Source organism: Peromyscus californicus, unplaced genomic scaffold (genome assembly GCF_007827085.1).
Source record: "Peromyscus californicus insignis strain IS unplaced genomic scaffold, ASM782708v3 Scaffold_3__1_contigs__length_106647218, whole genome shotgun sequence".
In the NCBI taxonomy this organism is placed as follows: Eukaryota; Metazoa; Chordata; class Mammalia; order Rodentia; family Cricetidae; genus Peromyscus; species Peromyscus californicus.
Window position 1 is genome coordinate 28,248,971 of NW_026294551.1, and position 20,366 is coordinate 28,269,336.

A 20,366-nucleotide genomic window follows, 5' to 3' on the forward strand; every position below is an offset into this window, starting at 1 on the left:
CAGCAAGTGGTGGCCCAGGGCAGGGGTATCTGCAAGGAGTCTGGGTAAGGGATCACACAGGGCAGCGGAGTTACTACTGTCCCTGCTCCAGCTACTCGGTCAGCTACTGCAGCTACCCTCTGTCCTACCCAGACCTGCTGATGACGCCTTGGAGCTCTCTAGCGCCTCCTGTGACGTCAGGAGTCTGACCCGGGCATTCTCCGGGTCTGCGAGCGAGCGTGAGGAGCCGCTTGCGGCGCGCGGGGTCGCATCCTGATGAAGAAGGCTAATGACAAGCAGTCCCCGCCCAAGTTGCTCGGTGGGTGCGCGCCCCCGCGCGGGGCACTGGTTGCTATGGACGCCGCGGCGGCCGCTTGCGGGCGGGGTCGCAGGGGGGTGCCGCGCTGCGCAGTCACCCTGGGGGCCGGACGCGCAGGGCCACGCTGGTAACCTAGGGCGGCACCATGAAGGCCCTCAAGAAGGAATCCCGTCTCAAAATTCCAACCAGCAGGTTCTTGGAGGCCGCAGAGAGCGTCAAAGGTTGGCGCTGGAGGCCTTGGGTGCTCAGGAAAACCCGACAGGGATGCTTGGGCTGGGGTTAGGACACTACAGATTCGAGGGAGGGTCACTGAGACTGTGGGGTACACCACACAGGGCAAAGGAGGGAGACGAAGCGCTCAGGACTTCGGTGGTGGTGATACGGCAAGTGAGGGACTAACAGAGGGACTTCAGGGGTCAGTGACAGGGGGACAGCCTTGGACAGGAGGAGTAGGCGACCTCCAACTCAATTACATTTTAGAGTGGTGCAGGGGACAGACTCCCTGGGTTGGGTGAGAGGTCCAAGAACCAGGGAGCACCTAACGAGGTTCTTGGGAATTGAAGCAGGGGTCACCTAAGAATCATGCTGGAGAAAAATCCACTAGTAAAAAAACGACAACGAAAACCCTAACTCTGTTGGTTTCAAGTGACATTTATTTCCTCTACCTCTTGGCCTTTCCAGCCTCATGGCAGATATTCAGTCTAACATGGACTAGTACCATGAATGTTTCCATTTCTCATTTGCAACCTACTCCCCTTAAAAAAATCCTGCTGGGGATGAACCCCAGGGGCCATGTGCATGCTAAGCAACTCTCTGGTACTGAGTTACCCCTTACCCTGCTTTTATTTACTGAGGTCTGTCATATGTGGACACCGGTAGGCACCTAGGTATCAATATTGTGTGACTCCAGTCCTCCAGAAACACAATCAAGCAAAGACCCAGAGGAATACCGAAAGACTTAGAAAAGCAAATATGGATGCCTATGGGAATTAAGGACCCTCAGAGCTTCTGAATTAGGCCTTGGTTGGGTGGACTTAGAGGGAAGGGTTTTCTGGAGTAGATGGCTTGTAGGATGGATTAAAGAAAAAGACAAATAAAAAAAAGGAAGGCTTTGCTTCTCTGGGTTTGGAGAGCAGTGTGAATTCGTGACTCAGTGAACGTAGGAACCAGAGGACTCTGTGCAGGTGTGCAGGGGCCAGACCATGAAAGGGCTTCCGGTGCAAAGTCAGAAAGTCTTGTTATGTGACCTTGCAGGCCCTGAGGGGACCCAGCCTCCGAGGCCTGGTGCAGCACACTGAAGAGGGGGGCGGGCCAGGAGGCAGTGGAGCCCCTGGGAGGCCCAGGGAACTCAAAAGACCCGAGTGGGTTTGTCTTTCTTTCTTTCTTTTTTTTGGATATGGCTTTTATGCTTCTTCATAGTATAAAAAAGCTGGTGCTGTTTCATGACATACTTTTAATAGTTAAGAGAGAAGGAGAGAGAGAAAAAAAAATCGGTTCCCTTTCCCAAGGGCAGCCAAGGGCTCTCCTAGCTGCTGCCTCGTGCTTACCTACTTTCAGGGTGATCTTAATCAGATTTGTACTCTCTGCTGTAAACAGATCAAGGAAGGATTTTTTTCACTGTGTATTTGTTTTTAATAAGGGAAGGATTCGATTTGTTAAATAGTCTTTGAGTTAAGAACATGTACCAGAGTGAGGGGTGGGGGTTGGGAAACAAAACCAGTGTTTCACATGGAAGGTCCCTTTCTCCTGAACTTTCTTAGAAGCCTCCCCGGTGTCCAGGCCACAAGTGTGATCTTGTAGTCTTGTGCTATGTGTCTCTGAGGTCTCTGATTCTTGAACATAAAGGCAAGCACACATGACTGGGAACCTGTTTAGAAACCTGAACTACCTACCCAGGCCTGTTGGTAAGCTCCTTGACCTTGTTGCTAAGCCACAAGTAGCACCAGCTGCCCCTTCCATTACAATGACAGCTCCTCTCTGGAAGGGACAGTTCCTGCCTTGGTTCCCTCAGCTCAACCCTGAAGTCAGTTTCCCCAAGACTTTCAGCAACACTGAGGAACAATGAATGACATTTGTTCAAGAAGTAGAAAAAAAATCAGATCCCCTCTTCTACCCGCTCTCTGGGTCCCCCTCTTCCTGACCTCCTCAATAACTCCTCTTGCCTTAGCTCCATCAGAGGTGTTGCCCGACTGTCCCACTCAAAGAGGCTTGTGTCTGACCCCTGTCAGCCCAGAGAAATGCCAGCTCCGTGGCTCACCAACAGCCCCCCCCCCACTCAGCTTGGGTTTCCAGAACAAAGCACATGGGCCTCAAGTTCAGTAGTGACACACCCCTACCCTGTGGGGTCCTCCAGGACACCCCGAACTGCCCCCAACCAAGGACTGGTCCTTCCTGCCAGGTCTGCCTTCAGTCTGTCTGTCTGTCTGTCATTGGATGGGTCATTCTGAAATGTCAGCACTCCACTCTCCTGTTCCAGGGGTCAGATCTCTGATCTGAATTTCATTTAATATCCATTACACACACACACACACACACACACACACACACACACACACACACACACACACAGAGTTAAGTTCATGCCCGAGAATATTCACTGAGCACCTTTGTTATTGTGGTTCTTTTGTTTGGGGATAAGGTCCCAAAGCCACCATGCTGTTTTCCCCTCATCCTGATCCCAGGCCCTGCTTCCCCAACAAGCTTCCCATGTCGTCAATGCCACACACACCTGCCACATTCAGCCTTGCTCACTCTCTGGCCTTACCTGTAATACCACTATCTGCAGGTCCATCTCTGCAAAGCATTTGTCCCTTTTCCAGCTCCTCCAGGCTGGATAGCTGTCCCTGCATTAGGGTCCTCAACTCTGCAACTGGCATAGTTATTCTTTGAATATCTAATCAGACCTGTTAGCATGCTTTCCACGCAGACATTCACATTAAGATCACTGTGTGTTTGTTTCCTTCAAGAGGAACCACATTGTAACCTCATGGACTATCTTCTCTGTCCTTTGCAGCACATAGAAGGTGCTTGGTGTGCCAGGCATGGTAGCTCACATCTGTAAAACCAGCACTGAGAAAGCTGAGGCAGGAGAATTGCCATGACTGTGAGGCAAGCCTGGGCTAGATAGTGAGTTCCAAGTCAGCCTGGGCTAAAAGGAGGCCCTGCCTCAAAAGAAAACAAAACAACAAAAGAAAGTGGATAGTCTCTAAGATGGACTTCACTTTAAAATGCATACGTCAGTTTAATGAATATTTAGTTAACCAGAGCAAGCCCCATCCCCCCGCCCAACTGTGTTGAGTGGCATCATTTATGGTGATGCACTCAAGATAGTTCAAACCTCAGACCAGAGCTTTCAAGGGCTGCTTCAATCTCAACCAATCAGGGTCTGTGTTGCTTGCTGAGCATGGTGGGAACTTTGGCCCCAGGAGTCTTCAACAGTGTTGAAGGTTTGTGTTTATATCTATCTACCAGTAATTCTATACCCATCGGTGAAAGGCACATCTGGGACTGTTTAGTCCCTAGGGAAGATGTAGACCGATCAAGGTGATGGGTAGAAGAAACAAACGTCCTGGAAAACATAATATGGAAATGCTTCTAACATTGGGTCGTCAACTGGCTGCAGTTCCCTCATGGGTTGCCACCTGCTTTGACATTTGTATAGAAGGGGAGAGAATTAAAAATTGGAACCCAAGCCCATCTAGATGGGGGCCAGTAATCTCAGGTGGCTGAGGCAAGAAGATGGCCAGCCTGGGCTTCAATAGGAAGATCCTGTCTCAGAAAGAAAGCTTGGGCATGACACACGCCAAAGGTGGTGTTGACACACACCTTCGATCCCAGCACTCGGAGGCAGAGGCAGGCCAGTTGAGTTTGAGGCCAGCCCGTTCTACAGAACAAGTTCCAGGACAGCCAGGGCTACACAGAGAAACCTGTCACAGGAGAAAAAAAAAAAAAATAGCCTGTCTCAAAAAAAAACCAAAAAAGAAAAAAAAATTCTAAATCAAAACCCAAGGCTGCATCTCCAGGTGTGGTGGAAGATCAGACCGAAATGGGGTCAGACTGCTCAGCTCTGCGTGTGTCTGTGTGTGTGCACTTAGTGCAGAGACACCGTGAGCTATTTTTCCTGTGGAGGAGACAGACTTAGAGTTATGTTTGGAATGAGTTTTTTTTTTTTAAACCACCTGCAATTTGGACATTTCCTTAAAAAAAAAAAAAAAAAAAAAAAACCAGTTTGACTGTGTAAACCAAAGCCCTGTGATGTTGTAGTGGTGTGGTCTCTGACAGATTAGAGAAGCACGAGATAAAACCAAAATGTTGTTCTAAACACCCTGACAGCTGAGTTTTGCTTCTCCTTTGATTCTTTTTGTACAGATGTTTACATCAAACCCTCCTCAGCTAGAAGGGGGAAAAGATGAAATTACCAACCAGAGGGTCGAGGTGTATGTACATCTAAAGGAGTTAAGCCACCTCTCTGGTGGCAGACAGAACGCGTCCTGGCCAGAGGGCCGCTGGCTGTCACTTCAGTGGCGTGAATTCTGATCACTGCACTTTTCTGCAGTCGCATGGGCCGCTGGTGGCATCTGGCGTCTCTGGCTGCAGTAGACCCTTAAATAATCTTGTCCTCAATCTTGGCCCCCTGGGCTGTTCCTGGCCCTGCCTGCCTCTGTCCTCAGGGTAGGCTGAAATCCCTCGCATGGATCACTAAGTTCTCAGTGTGTGTGACTCCTATTTCCTCCTGCCTTTCTGCCTCTCACCCGCTCTCACTCCACTCCAGTGATTTCACAGTGCATGCTTGGAGTTCCAGAGGGTTCTCCCTCCTCTCTGGCCTCTAGGCCTCCCTACCGTTCCTTCTGGAATGTTTGTTTTGTTGTGGGGCTTCTCTTCCTCCTTCACTCTCAGTAGGAATATCACCTCTTTATCGAAGCTCCCCTAGCCTCCCCTGGGTTGGGGCGCCTGAGTGCCTGACTAGTGTCCCACACTCGGTCAGTCTGACCGTTCTGTCTCCTGCAACTGTTGGCACCCCAAACTGAAACTCTCTTCCCAGGACCTCACTATATAGTTCTGGCTGGCCTGATCTCCCTGTATAGACCAGACTGGCCTGAAACACAGAAATCCTCATGCCTCGGCCTCCCAAGTGCTAGGATTAAACTTTACTTTCTTTTTAAAAAATTTGTATTTATTTTACGTATGTGAGTGTTTTGCTTAATGTATATATGTGTACCACATGCATGCCTGGTGCACACACCTATCAGAAGAGGGCATTGGGGGCTGGAGAGATGGCTCAGAGGTTAAGAGCACTGGCTGTTCTTCCAGAGGTCATGAGTTCAATTCCCAGCAACCACATGGTGGCTCACAACCATCCATAAAGAGATCTGGTGCCCTCTTCTGACCTGCAGGTGTATATGCAGACAGAACACTGTATACATAATAAATAAATAAATATTAAAAAAAAAAAATAGAGATGCGCCGGGCCGTGGTGGCGCATGTCTTTAAAAAAAAAAAAAAAAAAGAAGAGGGCATTACAAATGGTTTTGAGTTGGCATGCAAGTGATAGCAATCTAAATCTGGGTCTCTGCAAGAATTACAAGTGCCAGATCGTGGGTCTTACAATGCTGGTTAAAACTGGTATTGCCACAGAGGCAGGTGGATTTCTGAGAGTTTTGGGCTAGCCAGGATGACATAGTGAGACCCTGTCTCAAAAAGAGAAAAAGAAGCCCAATGCCAAGCCACTGCATGTGGTGGCATACACCTGTAACCTCAATGCTTGGAAGATGGAATGAAGAGCATCAAGGTTATCCTGGGCTACAAAGTGAATTTGAGGCCAGCCTGGGCTACATGAAAACTTATCTCAAAAAAAATCAAAATTAGCAGGATGGTGGTGTCACATGTCTTTAATTCCAGTGCTCGGGAGGCAGCAGCAGGCATATCTCTGAGTTCGAGGCCAACCTGGTCTAAAGAGAAAGTCCAGGACAAGTAGGGTGGTACCCACCTTTAAATCTAGCACTTAGAAACAGATGCATCTCTACAAGTTCAAGGCCAGCCTTGGACATGTGGTGTCAGGAATTGAACCCAGGACCTCACTAACCAGAACATGCTTGCTAGGCAAGCACTCTACCACTGAGCTGCGTCCTGAGCTCTCAATCTGTCATCTTATTTATGTATGAATATATGCAGAGAGCTCTTGGAACACATCTCTTTGCTTCTCTCCAGAAAAGAAGCGGGCAAAGGCACCTGAGCAGCCCACTCCCCCCATTCAGGAAGAGCCTGAGCCTGTCAGCAATGTCTTACAAGGAGATGACATTCTTGCCTTGGCCATTAAGAAGGAAGACCTGAAGAAGGTAAGGCTGAAGGCCAGGGATCCCTTCGAATACCCAGCCACTCTCATGGTCCATCCCTGCCTTGGCTTCCTGATCCCAAGGAGCCACCAATTCCATTAAAAAAAAAATCCATCAAATATAAAAATACAAATTCTTTTTTTTTTTTTTTTGTCTGAGTTAGGGTTTCTCTGTGTAGCTTTGGTGCCTGTCCTGGATTTCGATCTGTAGACCAGGCTGGCCTCGACCTCACAGAAATCTGCCTCCCGAGTGCTGGTATTAAAGGCATGCACCACCGCCAACCGGCTAAATACAAATTACTTTAGCATCTAAAGGAACTTACAAGAAGCTAGGTTTTCAAATTTTGAGATTCTAGTGGAGCCACAAAATAGTGAGATACCTTGGGGCAAGTGCCATCATGCCCATTCCGCAGATGGGCAAGTAATTTAAATCAGCGTAGTTAGAAAGGAGCACAAGGCTGTTCAACTCCAGCGATTTCCCTTACCTGTCAGTCACCCTTACTTAATCTGTCTGGACATGCCAGGTGCCATTTCTTCCCCTCCAGGTTGCTCCTAAATCTCAGGTCTGTCACACAGGCATTTCCAGGACAGGATGTATGGATGGAGCTGGGGGAGCCGACTAGTCAGTCCTCAGGAATTCTACCAAGAACTGGAGTGGTGTGGTGTGGTGTGGTGTGGTGTGTGTGTGTGTGTGTGTGTGTGTGTGTGTGTGTGTGTGTGGTGTCACTCCTCCGCTTCCCAGGTAGCATTTTCTTCAACTTTGTTTCTTTTTAGCAACACATTCCTCAGTTAGTAGAAACAGGAGGAAAGCCTGTAGTTACACAGAAATTTATCATCCGTAAGCTCAAACCGAAGGACTCCAGCAGGAAAGTTTACCACTTGGTAGCACATCCTGCTCATCCTGATGCTGCCACAAAGCCTCTGGACTACTCTGGTATGGGTTCTCTAGACCTTGCATTCTTGGGTGGGGTGGGAAAGCCCACTCTCCATCAGACAGTTGTTTCTGTTTCTCCTCCCCAGGTCCCGGGGACAATTTCTTAAGTGGTGACCAGATCCTGCCTCACCAGATCTTGGGGAGTCTCCAGGACTTTAAAAGAATCGCGGTTGCTCGAGGGAACACCCAGGTTTGTTCATAAAGAGCTATGTGGCCGAGAGAGATCACCGAAGCCATTTTGCTCCCCTGCAGGGTAGAAGGGGTGCGTGTGGAGGTGGGAGTACATGGGTAGGATTCAAGAGATAGGCCAGTCTCTGGGCTTAGGTGATAAGTGACCCTTTGGGAAGTCACAGAAGCCAGTTGCCAGTTTGAACAACCTTCTGCTGAAGTGGTAATTTACTAAAAGGAATTCAGAGCTTGCCTTGTGGAACTCTGGGTCTGGGTAGACTGAACCCCACCAGGCAGCAGAGGTCTAGGCCCAGCTCCTCATTTCCCGTCTCTGAAGACTGGATTGCTGGAGGGAGATGTCCCCAACTGTTCTCTGTGCTACCTTCCTGTCACCTAGTACTCCTCTGTCACAGATCCTCCCCTTCGATTGGGTGTGGGTACTAGGGGCCCAGCTCAGTTACTCTGAGGGAAGTCATCTGTTGGGAAGAGGAGCCACCCTAAGGATGTTGACCTTTCTGGGCAGAGGGAACTGTCACTGTTCACCAGGTCCCCTGGTTTGTTTCCTTCCTTGCCACCCCCATTGGTCCTGAAGAGGAGGCTCTCTTAGAGCAGGACAGAAGCCAGGGCCTGGGCCCAGGTCAGTCTTCCTCCGCACTTGTGTGTTCCAGCTGGCCAAGCTGATACACATCAGGCCCTGTGTGATGACTCTCATCTCAGCAAAAGACGAGCCAAAGCCAAAGGCCCCAAAGGAAGAGAAGAGACCTCCATGGGCCCCACCTCTTCAGCACAACTTCCTGAAGAACTGGAGGCGGCACGTTGCTCTGTGGAAGAAGCAGCAGGAAGCCCTCAGTGGTGAGCCGAGCTGACAGGGACCTGCCAGGCCTCCATCTGGCACAGAGGCTCCTCTGTGTCTTCTCCCCCACCCGTCCACAACCTGGACTCGCACTGACTAGCATTTGTGGCGCCGCTCCGAGAGCCCCTGGTTCTCAGGCCTCAGTGGGTCCAGAAATGAGCCGGGGAGTGGGCCACCCGATCCATAGTGCCAGAGCCTGTGGGTTCTGTTTTGGGGCAGTGGTCACATTTTTCCTTCTCCCTGTCTAGGGCATCTGAAGAAGCCAGTGAGTGAGCTGCTGATGCACTCTGGGGAGAATTACAGAAAGATCCAGGAGGAGCGGGAACTGATCGACCGTGCACTTCCAACCCAGCATGACAGAAAAGTGAAGACACTATTCCCAAGTACAGAGAGAGGGAGACAGGGGAGAGAGACAGACTGCACATGGGGAGTACCCGCTGGTCTCCAGTTACATGGCTGGGAGAAAACAGCCTGTCCATTACCAAGCACTGTCAAGCCCTTGGGATCTTCATGTTTCGGGGCTGTGCACTTTAATAATTTAGCCTGTGGTGGTCCCTGGCGGTCAGTTTATCATAAGATTCTAAATGTTTGTCTCTGAAGGGCTTTGACTATATATATATACATATATATATATATATATATATATATATATATAAATTTTTTTTTTTTTTTTTTTTTTGTCTAACCAAGGCCAAAGCACTGAGATGTGTTTCGGTACATCAGTGAATGCCTGGGCTGGGACCAGCTCACCTCATCTTTTTGGTATCTTTTCTTTCCTTCTTTTTTTTTTTTTTTTTTTTTGCATTTTTTGAGACAGGGTTTCTCTGTGTAGCTTTGGTGCCTGTCTTGGACTCACTTTGTAGACCAGGCTGGCCTCGAACTCACAAAGATCCGCCTGCCTCTGCCTCCCAAGTGCTGGGATCAAAGGCGTGTGCCACCACCGCCCGGCTCTGGTATCTTGAAAACAAGAAAATTGTTAAATGCCCACTCTTCTGCCATTGGGTCCCAGTGGATGCCCCCACCAGCCTCTGACTGAGGTACAGAGGTGACCTCACTGTTCTGTCCCTCTTTGCCAGGTTTTTAAGGCAGCCAATTGCTTCTGGAGTCCACTGGAGTACCTGGGAGATGAGATGACAGGTCTTCTCATGACAAAAACGAAATCTCAGCGTGGCCTGGTGGAACCCATCACACACGTCAGGAAGCCCCACTCCATCCAAGTGGAGACTGGTGAGAAACAGGGCCTGAACCCATTGACTTCTTCTGCCTGATGAAGGTGGCAGGGCAGTATGGTGTGGTCAGCATGACTCTGACCCAAATCCTGGATCACACTTAGCTTTGAGCAAGTTCCAGACTCTACCTGGGATCCAGTTCCTTCCTCAGTGAAACTGATAGAAGTGATAAATGAGGCAGGGTAGTTAGGACCCTGGGCATAGAGCTTTCACTATCCTCATGCAGCTACTGAGTCCCTGGAATGTGACTAGTCTGCATAGAAATGAGCTGTCAGGGTAGACCAGTCAGTAGTCATTTCTATATTGGTTGTGATAATAGTCTTCATATAAAGTGTTAAATGAACTATGTTACAATGACTCTCACTTAGAGTTGGTGAGATTTACCTTTTCAACATGCATCTAGAAAATCTGAAGTGACGCACAAGGCTTACATTTGTGGTCTATGCTATACTTCCATGGGGTAGCCAGGCTTTAGAGCCTATCAGCCTGTCCAGACTCACACCCCAGCTGTGCTGGCTTTCTGAATTTCTATGAGGTATTTGGCTCCCATTGTTCTTGATTTTCTTTCCTATGCATTGTGAGGGGTTAAAAGAGACGTTATATGCATTTAAGGGTTTCTGGCTCCCTTGCTAAAACTCAACAGAAGGTAGTTGCTGTTGTTACTGCAATCCAAAGATTTGGCTATCTGGCAGCTTATTTTGTGGGGTTCCTGTAGATGGTTGTTAAGGAGGTATAGCACCAGAGAACTGAAGTAGAGCTGCCCCACAGTGGCTCCCCAATCCTCCTCAGGATGGGTGTTCTCAGGGCCCTTAGGCAAAGGATGGGAAGCGGGCATGACAGCAGCCTGTGCCGAAGGTCTTCCATCTCCACTCTAGGATTACCAGAGCAGAAGGATGCTTGGTACCGTTACACCTGGGACCGGAGTCTGTTTCTGGTCTACCGACGCAAGGAGCTAAGGAATATCATGGCAGAACTGGATTTCAACCAGCAGGTTGCTAATGCCTTCATACCCTATCCTGAGGTGCTTCAAGTAACCTGCCAGCCAGCTCACACTACCTCTGTTTCTCTTAGGATATCGATGGCCTGGAGGTGGTGGGTCATGGGAAGCCCTTCTCGTCTATCACTGTGGAGGAGTATTCACCATTTGAAAAGAGTATGAAGAGCTCCTCTGAAGACACAGCATTCCTGTGAGACTGAGCCCTGAGGAGAGAGGGAGGCTGGAGAGCTTAGTTGCTCTGACATCCACCAGTATTGGAGGGCAGGTTTTCCTTTCCGAAGTCAAAATCAGAGTGGCCTCATCCCAGCCTTGCCAGAGGCTGCCTCCCTGTCCTCTGACGCATTACTGCATGTCTGACCGCTGTCTGCTGCCACCTTCTCCTTCCCCACAACTGGATCCTAGAGGGGACTGCCCATATGTCACTGTGGTACTTAAATGTCCTCACCCCCAGAACCCTCCACAGCTAATAACAGGGAATGGCCTTGGAGAGAGACTCAGCAAGGCTGACCAAGTCTCTAGATTTCCTGACAACTGTGTCCATAGTTCCAAGTGGTGTGAGTGCTCAGCCTCCAGGAAAATAAATAATCGTTTTTTTCTTACAGAGACTCATTGACCAACGTCTCTGACATGGTCCCCATGCCTATTCTCGGCCCTTCACTGCTGTTCTGCGGGAAGCCAGCTTGCTGGATCAGAGGCAGTAACTCAGAGGACAAGGTAAACTGCCTTTTCAGCTTCATGCACTTGCAGGAAGGGCCTCCCTGATGGGCCAGGCCCCAAGGTGACCGTGACAGTCACAAGGAATCCACACAGTTTCTGATAGGTGTTTTTATCTGATTATACATTCCACATGCCTGGAAATGGTAACAGCAGCACTAACTGAAGCAAAATGAGATCACAAGGCTGAAAAGGCTGGCGGTGGTGGTGCACACCTTAAATCCCAGCACTCAGGAGGCAGAGGCGGGCCGATCTCTGTGAGTTCAAGGCCAGCCTAGAATAGAGCAAGTTCCAGGACAGCCAAGGCTACACAAAGAGACCCTGTGGTGGGTGGGGGGAGACAGACAGACAGAGAGCATCACTGATAATACCTAGTTTTCAACTAGCCCTCCAGCAGGCAAATAAACCCTTTTACATAGATGGGGCTAGATGGAGGTTTTAGGAAAATATTTATTATTATTATTATTATTATTATTATTATTATTATTATTATTATTATAGTTTTTGTATGTGTATGTGATATGTGTGCAGACTTACACACATGCGCATGTCCAAATATGTGTGAGCACACATGTTGGGTGCAGTGCACATCTCTTGTGTGAACGTCTGTGTGTAGGCCTGAGGCTGACAGAGCGTCTCCATCTCTTACTTTCCACCTGTGTACTGAGGCAGGGGCTTTCACTGAACCTAGAGCTAATGTTGGGGTGAGTCTGGCTAGCCAGCTCACTCTGGGGATTCCGTCTTCACCTCCTATGTGCTGGGATAACAGGCAGGCTGTCACACTCAACCTGGCTTCTGGAGATCAGATCTCCAGTCTTTGGGCTTGCAAACTAACCTCTGAGTCACCTCCCCAATACCAGTTCTAGAACATTCTTCAGATGCTAAGGAGCAAAAACAAACCGGGTGTCAGATACTTCTCTTCTTAGTGTTGGTGATAACCTCAGAGGCAATTACCGGTGTAGGGTTGACACCACTCAGGGTGACCAATCCCGGAGGAACAGTGTCAACACTGGACTTCCAGAGAAGTCATAGGAAACAGGATGGCTTGGTCACCCTAGGTGAAACTTCTAGCCCGCACAGTGCTTGTACCCTCTTCCTCCCACAGCAAAACATTGGAATTGGTGTTCGCCTGACATTTGAGACCCTGGAAGGGGAGAAAACATCTTCAGAACTAACTGTGGTCAATAACGGCACTGTGGCCATTTGGTATGACTGGCGACGGCGGCCCCAGATGAATTTTTTCCAAGACCTAAAGAGAAACAGGACGCAGCGGTTTTACTTTAACAACCGGGAAGGTACCCCCAAGCTACCCTCCTCACCAGCTCCCCATTTGCCTCAGTGACCGGGACACTCCAGTGTTTGGTTAGTACCTACCGGTCTCTCCCCTCCTTCTGCCTTGACTCTCCTGTTTCTCTCACGAAGTGTGTGGTCTAACTATTCACATTTGTTGAGAAAACAAGAGAATTCTTGAGAATGCAGAGCGGGAGGAGCCATTCAGGGAGCACAGACCTGGGGCCCGGGATGACCAACTGTTCCTGATCGACTCGCTCTTTCCCAGCTGTAACACTCAAAGTCACCCACTCCAGGAAACCTTATGGTCCTGAGAAGCAGGAATGGCTGGCTGGTGACCAGATGTGGGCTGGGCTGCAGTGCGCTTTCTGTACGTAGACTGGTGGTTCGGCCAGCTCCTCCATCACAGCCTCTGCCTCTGTCTCTCTCAGGTGTGATTCTGCCTGGGGAAACCAAACACTTCACCTTCTTCTTCAAGTCTCTGAATGCTGGCATCTTCAGGGAATCTTGGGAATTTGGGACCCATCCTACCCTCCTGGGAGGTGCTGTCCTTCAGGTCACTCTCCATGCTATCTCACTGACCCAGGACACTTTTATCGAAGAGAGGAAGTTGCTGGAGGTAGGAGACTTAGAATGTCAGCCATGGGGACAGCACATGGGTCACTCAGGGGTTCCTCCAGGGATCTTTAATTTTCCTATCTTGAGAGGTGATTTTTTTCTCACCACACAGACAGATAACTACTCTTGCTTAGGAAACAATACTCAGGTCTTTATGATGTAGAAGATGGAAGGGCAGGCTAGGGCAGGACAGCCAGTGACCCTACCTTGCAGCCCTGAGTTAGAAGGGAACAAGATGAAATCCTGAGATACAGACTTCACAGAAGTATGTACGGAGTCCCTAGTAGGAGCTTTCACACTGGGGCTCTGAGTCTCGGGTGGATATGGGAGACCTTGGGGCGGGGGGGGGGGGGGGGGGGGGGGGGGCTGCATTTTGTCCATGGCTGTCTGCCGCTGTGCGGTAGAGTGGGACTGAACTGACAAGACTTCCAGCCCAGAGACAGTGACTTCCATAACCAGCCCCGGTACCCTTCTCATTGTCGGCCTCCCTGCAGAGTCAAGGTGAGAGATGGAGGCTCTTTGTCTCCGTTCAGTCTCGGTGTGGTTTTCTTGTGCCCTGCTCTGTGGGATTCTGTGGAAAGCTGGGCATTTATGTGGTACCCTACACACGGGCTGGGGCTTGGTCCGTGCCAATTAGATTGTAACTTTGATAAAGGCCAAGTTCACTGTATTTGCTGACTCTAGGACCTGTGTGTGGAGAGATGCCCTTCTGCTGGTTTTCTATGATACTGTGTGGCCAGGCCAGAGGAAAGTTCACTACCATTCTTAATGGCGCCCAAACTGTGGACTCTGACTCTACCCCTTCTTCCAATAGGGGAGTTGGAGGGTCCAAATCCTGTGCAGGAGTGGCTCTCCTCTGGGACTGGCCTCTGCTGGATGCCTTTTACCTTTTTGAGAGGAACATGGATGCTTAGAGACCTGGAGATTTTTGTGTCTTGAAATAATAGGTGTCGCTGGGCAGTGGTGGCACACGCCTTTAATCCCAGCACTCAGGAGGCAGAGGCAGGTGGATCTCTGTGAGTTCGAGGCCAGCCTGGGCACAAAGTGAGATCCAGGAAAGGCGCAAAGCTACACAGAGAAACCCTGTCTCGAAAAACCAAAAAAAAAAAAAAAAGAAAAAAGAAATAATAGGTGTCTGTGTAAGTCAGAGGGACTGACGTCCAGGCAGGAACTCAGACCCTACTCTAGAATGTTCTGACTCTCTCCTTGAGGATACATGGGTAGTGGAGAGCCTAGGCTGCCATCTTGCACCATCTTTCTTTCCTCAGAGTAAGCTGGCTGCCCACGAGGCTGTCACCATCGCACAGAGTGTGCTGCAGGAGTTACTGAGGGGGGTCTCGACTCCAGAGCGTGTACCATCCCCTGTGGATGCCAATCTCACCGAGGAGGACTTGTTCCACTACAGGAATCCTCGGGTATGGGTTGGCCCTGTGCACTCTGGGTGATTGTAGTAGCAAATCCTTCCGCATGCCGGAACCTGTGCTTGGCATCTTCCACAAGTAATTCACCTCCTCATAGCAATCCTAAGAGAGAATGAGTGTGATTTACACCCTGACAGGATGTAAATACGGGAAATGAAGGCCCAGAGAAGTTAAGGAATGTACCCAAAATAGCTTACAAGTGGGCGGATGCTTAGTAAGACCAGAACATCATATGATTCTTCATTTAAATCTTGCCTGTCTTGGAAGGCCCAAATGCATGTGCCTATGTGTCTGTGTCCTCCCTCACCTTGGCTGCAGTTGCATTACCAGCATCAAGTGGTGCAAAACCTGCACCAGCTGTGGCAGCAGTACTCGTTCCTGCCTCTGAAGACTGACGAGGCCAGGGCAGGTCAGGAGGACGCCCTCAGCTCCAGAGCTCGGCCTGTTCCATTGCCATTAGTGTTTGTTGATAAGGCCCAAGCAGACCTCGAACACTCGATGAGCAGCAGGAGCAGCAGGAGCGGCAAGAGTCCCGTCTTGGAAGCCTCACAGCTGCAACTGAGGCAGGAGTCAGATACCCCCAAGGAAACCCGAGAGCCCGTCCCGCCTCAGAAGATTGGCGTAGGCACCAAGAGTTTTCCACGGAAGAGCATCATGGAGGAGATCCTTGTGGAGGAGAGTCCTGACAGGGAGAATACCAGGAGCCCTTGGGAGCTGGAAAGCCTTCCCCTGCCCAAGTGGAACCTCTGCCTGGAGGACTTCAGAAAGGTGCCCCTAAGACTCTGACGGGGTTGGTGGAGAAGGCCCCTGAGTGTGTTGCTCCTTTCTGGAACCTGCCGGGGAGGCTCCAGCAACTTCCCTTGGCCCATGGGCATATAGATGAAACCTGAGGGCCCAGAAAAAGTAGTCTCTTGAGTCAAAACTTTTTTTTTTTTTTTTAAACAATGAGCTTCTGTGAAAACCTTGAAAACTGAGGTTCATGGGAGGAGATTTTTTGAGGCAGGTCACTGGTTCCCAGAGAAGGCATCTTCTATAGACTCCATAGCTTCTAGTTTTGGGCCCTGTTCCATGTAGCTAGGTCCATTGCTAGAGAAAACACAGGGACCCTTGGAGTTCTGGTCCAGAATAGTTGCCCATGGTGTCCATGGCCCTAACCAGGCAGTGATTACCTTTCCTGAGGAGATCCAGAGAGAGGATGCCCTCATCCGGCTCAACAAGGCAGCCGTGGAGCTGTGCCAGGAGCAGAAGCCATTGCAGTCTGACCTCCTGCACCAGATGTGGTAGGTACCCTCCAGGGGACAACCCCAGATCCCCTTCCCCTGGTAGTACCTGGCCGTGGGGCCTGGGAAGGTAGTTCCGGACTCCAGGAGGCTGTTTCCCTTGAGCTCGGGATGCTAAGAAATGCTGCAAACATCTCATACTCTGGAAGCTGCCACAGCAGCCTCACAGCTGCCAGTTGCTCCTCTGGGGAACAGTTGCCGTAGAACAAATAGTTAGCCTCCCCCACCCCCACCCCTTCCCCTTGTCTTGTTCCTTCTCAAGCAGAAGAATGGGGGCTGGGGTGGGAGGGGGCAGAGGACACTTGAGGAGAGAGGGAGCCCCACAAAAAGCTTCACTTCTCAGTGTCACCGAGCCGTCGCCTGTTTGGACTTATGTGGATAGGTTTTTGAAAGGCCCAGAACACAGCCTCAGGAGCCTCATGCCGGGAATCTTGTGCAAGGCTCAGGCCTCCCCATGGAGCCTGACCAAGACTAGCCATCACTCCACGCTGGAATTTAGACTCCCAAGCAAGACTGAGTTCATTCAGGCTTCTTAATACTAGTCCTAGTCCTTGTCTCTTGGTTACCAGCACGGGGAAGCCAGATTCCGATGTGAACACTTGCATGGTGTCAGGGAGGGTTGGCTGCTTGGTAACACGGCATTTTCATGGTAGTGTTCCCCCGTGCTGGAGTCTTTAAAGGTAGGCATCCGAGCCTCCGACGGTTCGAGGACAGCTGAAGAGTCACGGCTTTTCTCCAGTGGGTCTTTTCCTCTAGTTTGCAGCTGTGGCGAGATGTGATTGACAGCCTGGTAAGCCAGTCACTGTGGCTAAGGGCTCTTTTGGGATTGCCTGAGAAGGAGACGGTTTATTTGGATGTTCCAGAAGACCAAGGTCAGACATTGTGAGGGCTCACCTCGATGTAGTCTTCTCTTCCTCAGCCCTCTGCCCTGAAGGCAATAATACCTTGACTGTTTAACCCCTTATGGTAGGTACTTGAGTCCCTAGTGGTGGGGCTCATCCAGCTTGGTTTTTTTTTTCTTTTTCATCCATCTTTGTGTCTGTTGCCAGGACTTGAGACTCAGATTCTACCTTGGTGGAGTGCCCTTGTTTAGCACGCTGAATCACAGGGAGTTTAAACAGAGTGGAGCTGGGACCGAACTGTCTCTTGCCCTGGTCACACAGCCTTGTTCCCTAAGGTCACGTGGAGGGCTCGAGGAAGTCTTCCTCCCCCACTTCCTTAGCCCTCTCTGCTCTCAGCCTGCAGGGATTCTCGGTTTTCCTCATCACCCAGCTTACCTTGGCATAAGGCTGTGTGGTGTAGGCCAGGCCATGTGCCGGGGGGGGGGGGGGGGGGGGGGGGGGGCCGGCGAGGGGGGGCTTCTATATGTCTCCCACTTTCTCCCTCTTAGGTCAAAAGTCCCCCACAGTCGTAGAAGTGAAGGCGGCGGTGAGTAAAGTTGGGAAGGAGGAGCGGAAAGGGGCCACCCAGGAAAAGAAACTACTAGGTGCCAGAGACAAAGAGGAAAAAAAGGGAGCCAAGGCGTCAGGGAAGGAGGTATGTGCGGCTGTGATCTGCACCCCGATGGGGCTGGGGAGTGCTGGGGAGGGGGGGTGGGAGGGGGTAGTTGCTCCAGGAGAGCCACCAGAGAGAACATCAGACCTCCTTCAGGAGCTGTTGAGGTTGTGTGTCTCCAATTTCTCCACGCAGGATCGCCTGAATAGCAAGAAACTGAAGGCAAAGGATGACAAGAAAGTGGTGAAGTCTGCAAGCCGGGACAGGCTCTCCTCAGAAGACCCTACCCCTGACAGCACGGTCCCTTCGCAGGAGCCCATAGACCCCCTGGTCATGCAGAAATATACCCAGAGGTTGCATGCTGAGGTGAAGGGAAGAGGGGACTGCCATACCTCCCAGGCCTCACCCCTGCATCTCTCATTCCCTTTATTCCACTGAGGAGCACCTGCTTTTACCTACAAAAAAACCAACCAACCAACCAACCAAAAACCCAAACCCAAAAACCAGAGAGAAATGAAGGTTGGCCAAGGAAGGGTGCCTTAGGCAGAGGAAGTAGCTGATGCGGAGGAGGAAGTGGGCCAGGAGAGTGGCAAGGAAGAGAAGCTGCGGACAGGGCATGAGGGTGGTCAAGAAGGACTTGGCTGGCCCGTGTGAGGCCTTGGAGTTTTCTCTGAGTGACCCCGGAAGTCATGCAGAATTCCTCATTGAGAGTGATGTGATCGGAAGTAGGGTGCCTCTAGCTGTCCTTTGGAAAACAGACTCCCGGGAACACACCAAGGGTGAAGCCCTTCCCTTTGTAGGGCTGCTTCTACCTCCCCACAGGTACACACTGGTAGAGGTGTGTTTCCTGGGAGAATACCATGGAGGGTTGTCTTAGTCCTCTTTCTGTTGCTATAAGAAAATACCACAGATCTGGAGATTTATAAGAAAAGTTTATCTTGGCTCCTGGCTCTGCAGGCCAGAAAGCCCAGGAGTAGGGCACCCGGGAGGGACTCATGCTGCTTCAACTCACGGTAGACGGCAGAGGGGCAGCTGGGCTTGTGTGGAAGGTACACAAAAGGAGACTTGTTTTCTGACAACCGCTAGGACTCACTGTGGTGAAGGTATTAATTGCTCTGTGAAGGTGGGACCCTCATGACTCAAAGACCTCTTAAAGGTCTCCAGATTTCTCAGCACTCACATGGGAAGCAGATTTTAACATGAGCTCTGGAGGGGGCAATGTACATTCAAAGGCTAGCAAGTGTGCATTTGCTGAAAAGACTTGATCATGATCTGGTGTTAAGCAACAGGTCCTCAGAGACGCCCCAGGTCATCTTAGTCTTTGGTTACTATGGTTTTTCAAGGTGTGTGGGAGGTCTACAAAACCACACTAAGTCAGCATATCTAACAGGGATGCTTCGTCTTTCACTGATAAGGCATTGCGAATCTGGGCTTGCATTACTGTACACTGTGGGACCACCCAAGGGTCTCATTTGACCAGAAGTAGTTTGCTGCTGCCTGTGACATCATTGAGTTTTCTGATGGCTGATGGGCTCTAGAAAGGAGTTTTAGGGTTCTGGGGACTCTGGGGTATAAACCCTTCTTTGACTCTATGGTATTGAGTCAATTTTCTTAGGCTGTGTGGTCCAGCCACAGTAGGGGGCTCAGTCTCGGTTTTGGAAGTTTCAGTATGTAGATCTATGATCTTACAGGAAGGAGAGTTGGCTTCTGGAAAACCAACACAGAATTGGAACTGAGCCCAGGCCCACTCCAGATCTAAAAAACAATTACATGCAGCAATACACTATCCAACTTTGGCATTCTGCTCTCCATATTTCCTCTTTTAGTAAGGCTGGTACATTGGTGCCTTCTGCAGAGCCAGCCTTGGCCTCTGATGTTTATCCCATTCTTGCAGGTCTATGGGCTGCTGGATAACCTGGTTACCGACATGATGATCCTGGCTGATGAGCTCAGCCCCCGAAAGAGTGTTGAAGAACCTTTGCGTTTTTGCAGCTGATTCCTGGGCCCGCAGTGCCTCCTGGGAAAATGGTTAGAAAAAGTCAATAAAGAATCTTTAGGTTCCTACCACACCCGTTGTGCCTCTGGGGACGCTGGGTCTCAACTGTGTCAGGTGATGGTCTAGGACCTCCTGTATCCCACCTGCCCACATGTGGTTCTCAGAGCCACCCACATGGAGGGAGGCGATGTGCAAATGACAAAGCAGGAGAGCAGGTCAGGTGACAGGGCAGATTGCCTTTGGAGGTCTCTGGAGCAGCCGCTGCCTGCCTCAGGCCCACACTTTCAGGGTCATGCTTCCCGGATCCAGCTCAAGTGGCCTCACGTAGTAGGGACCGAGTGAGGGACTAGGAGGAGAAGCAGGGCTGATGGAATCCCACTTTCTGGAATCTTCTACTTCAGCTCACCTCATCCTTCAGGATGGCACTTGCCAAGCTTTTTAAACCCCGGAGGAATTGGGGCTGAGCCCAGACCCACCCCAGGTCTGAAGAAAAACGAAAGTACAACTATTTGCAACAATCCAAGAAACTCTCACATGTACAAATTTCCCCTCCCCATCTGTTCTCTTTAGCACCCTTGTCCTGAGCAGACGTTAGTCTTTGGGGCTCTGGTCGGCTTTATCCCTTCTGCCAGTCAATGCATCTGGCCCTGAGCCATTTTCCTGCTACGGTGAAAAATGTTTGTAATCTCAGCAGGACACTGAAGGTTGTAAATTCAAAATCAACCTGAGCTACATAATGACTT

General features: G+C 50.3%; 1 protein-coding gene across 5 annotated transcripts; it reads left to right on the forward strand.

Moving 5' to 3' along the window:
* Nucleotides 1–147: 147 nt before the first annotated feature.
* On the forward strand, nucleotides 148–19,696 carry Mycbpap (MYCBP associated protein). 5 transcript variants are annotated; one of them, XM_052756104.1, is made up of 19 exons: nucleotides 148–298; nucleotides 6,506–6,633; nucleotides 7,404–7,563; nucleotides 7,650–7,753; nucleotides 8,400–8,583; nucleotides 8,833–8,948; nucleotides 9,661–9,811; nucleotides 10,689–10,804; nucleotides 10,885–11,000; nucleotides 11,413–11,524; nucleotides 12,630–12,819; nucleotides 13,246–13,433; nucleotides 14,701–14,847; nucleotides 15,172–15,621; nucleotides 16,012–16,133; nucleotides 16,890–17,005; nucleotides 17,524–17,669; nucleotides 17,823–17,993; nucleotides 19,522–19,696. In XM_052756104.1, the coding sequence occupies exons 1-19, from the start codon at nucleotides 256–258 to the stop codon at nucleotides 19,621–19,623; spliced, it is 2,862 nt and encodes a 953-aa protein (XP_052612064.1). In that variant the 5' UTR covers nucleotides 148–255; the 3' UTR covers nucleotides 19,624–19,696. The 5 variants fall into 5 exon arrangements, 3 of the variants coding, with proteins under 3 accessions (XP_052612064.1, XP_052612063.1, XP_052612065.1); XM_052756103.1 differs by lacking the exon at nucleotides 148–298 and adding an exon at nucleotides 340–519; XR_008222182.1 differs by lacking the exons at nucleotides 148–298; nucleotides 16,890–17,005; nucleotides 19,522–19,696 and adding an exon at nucleotides 339–519 and having other exon boundaries at nucleotides 17,823–17,934.
* Nucleotides 19,697–20,366: the final 670 nt, after the last annotated feature.

What these genes read in the sequence shown, in the direction of transcription:
- Mycbpap (XM_052756103.1), top strand. Translation starts at nt 444, where the DNA reads ATGAAGGCCCTCAAGAAGGAATCCCGTCTCAAAATTCCAACCAGCAGG. An exon ending in AACTGGATTTCAACCAGCAG is followed by an intron (nt 10,805 to 10,884) that starts GTTGCTAATGCC and finishes TGTTTCTCTTAG; the next exon opens with GATATCGATGGCCTGGAGGT. An exon ending in TCTGAAGACACAGCATTCCT is followed by an intron (nt 11,001 to 11,412) that starts GTGAGACTGAGC and finishes TTTTTCTTACAG; the next exon opens with AGACTCATTGACCAACGTCT.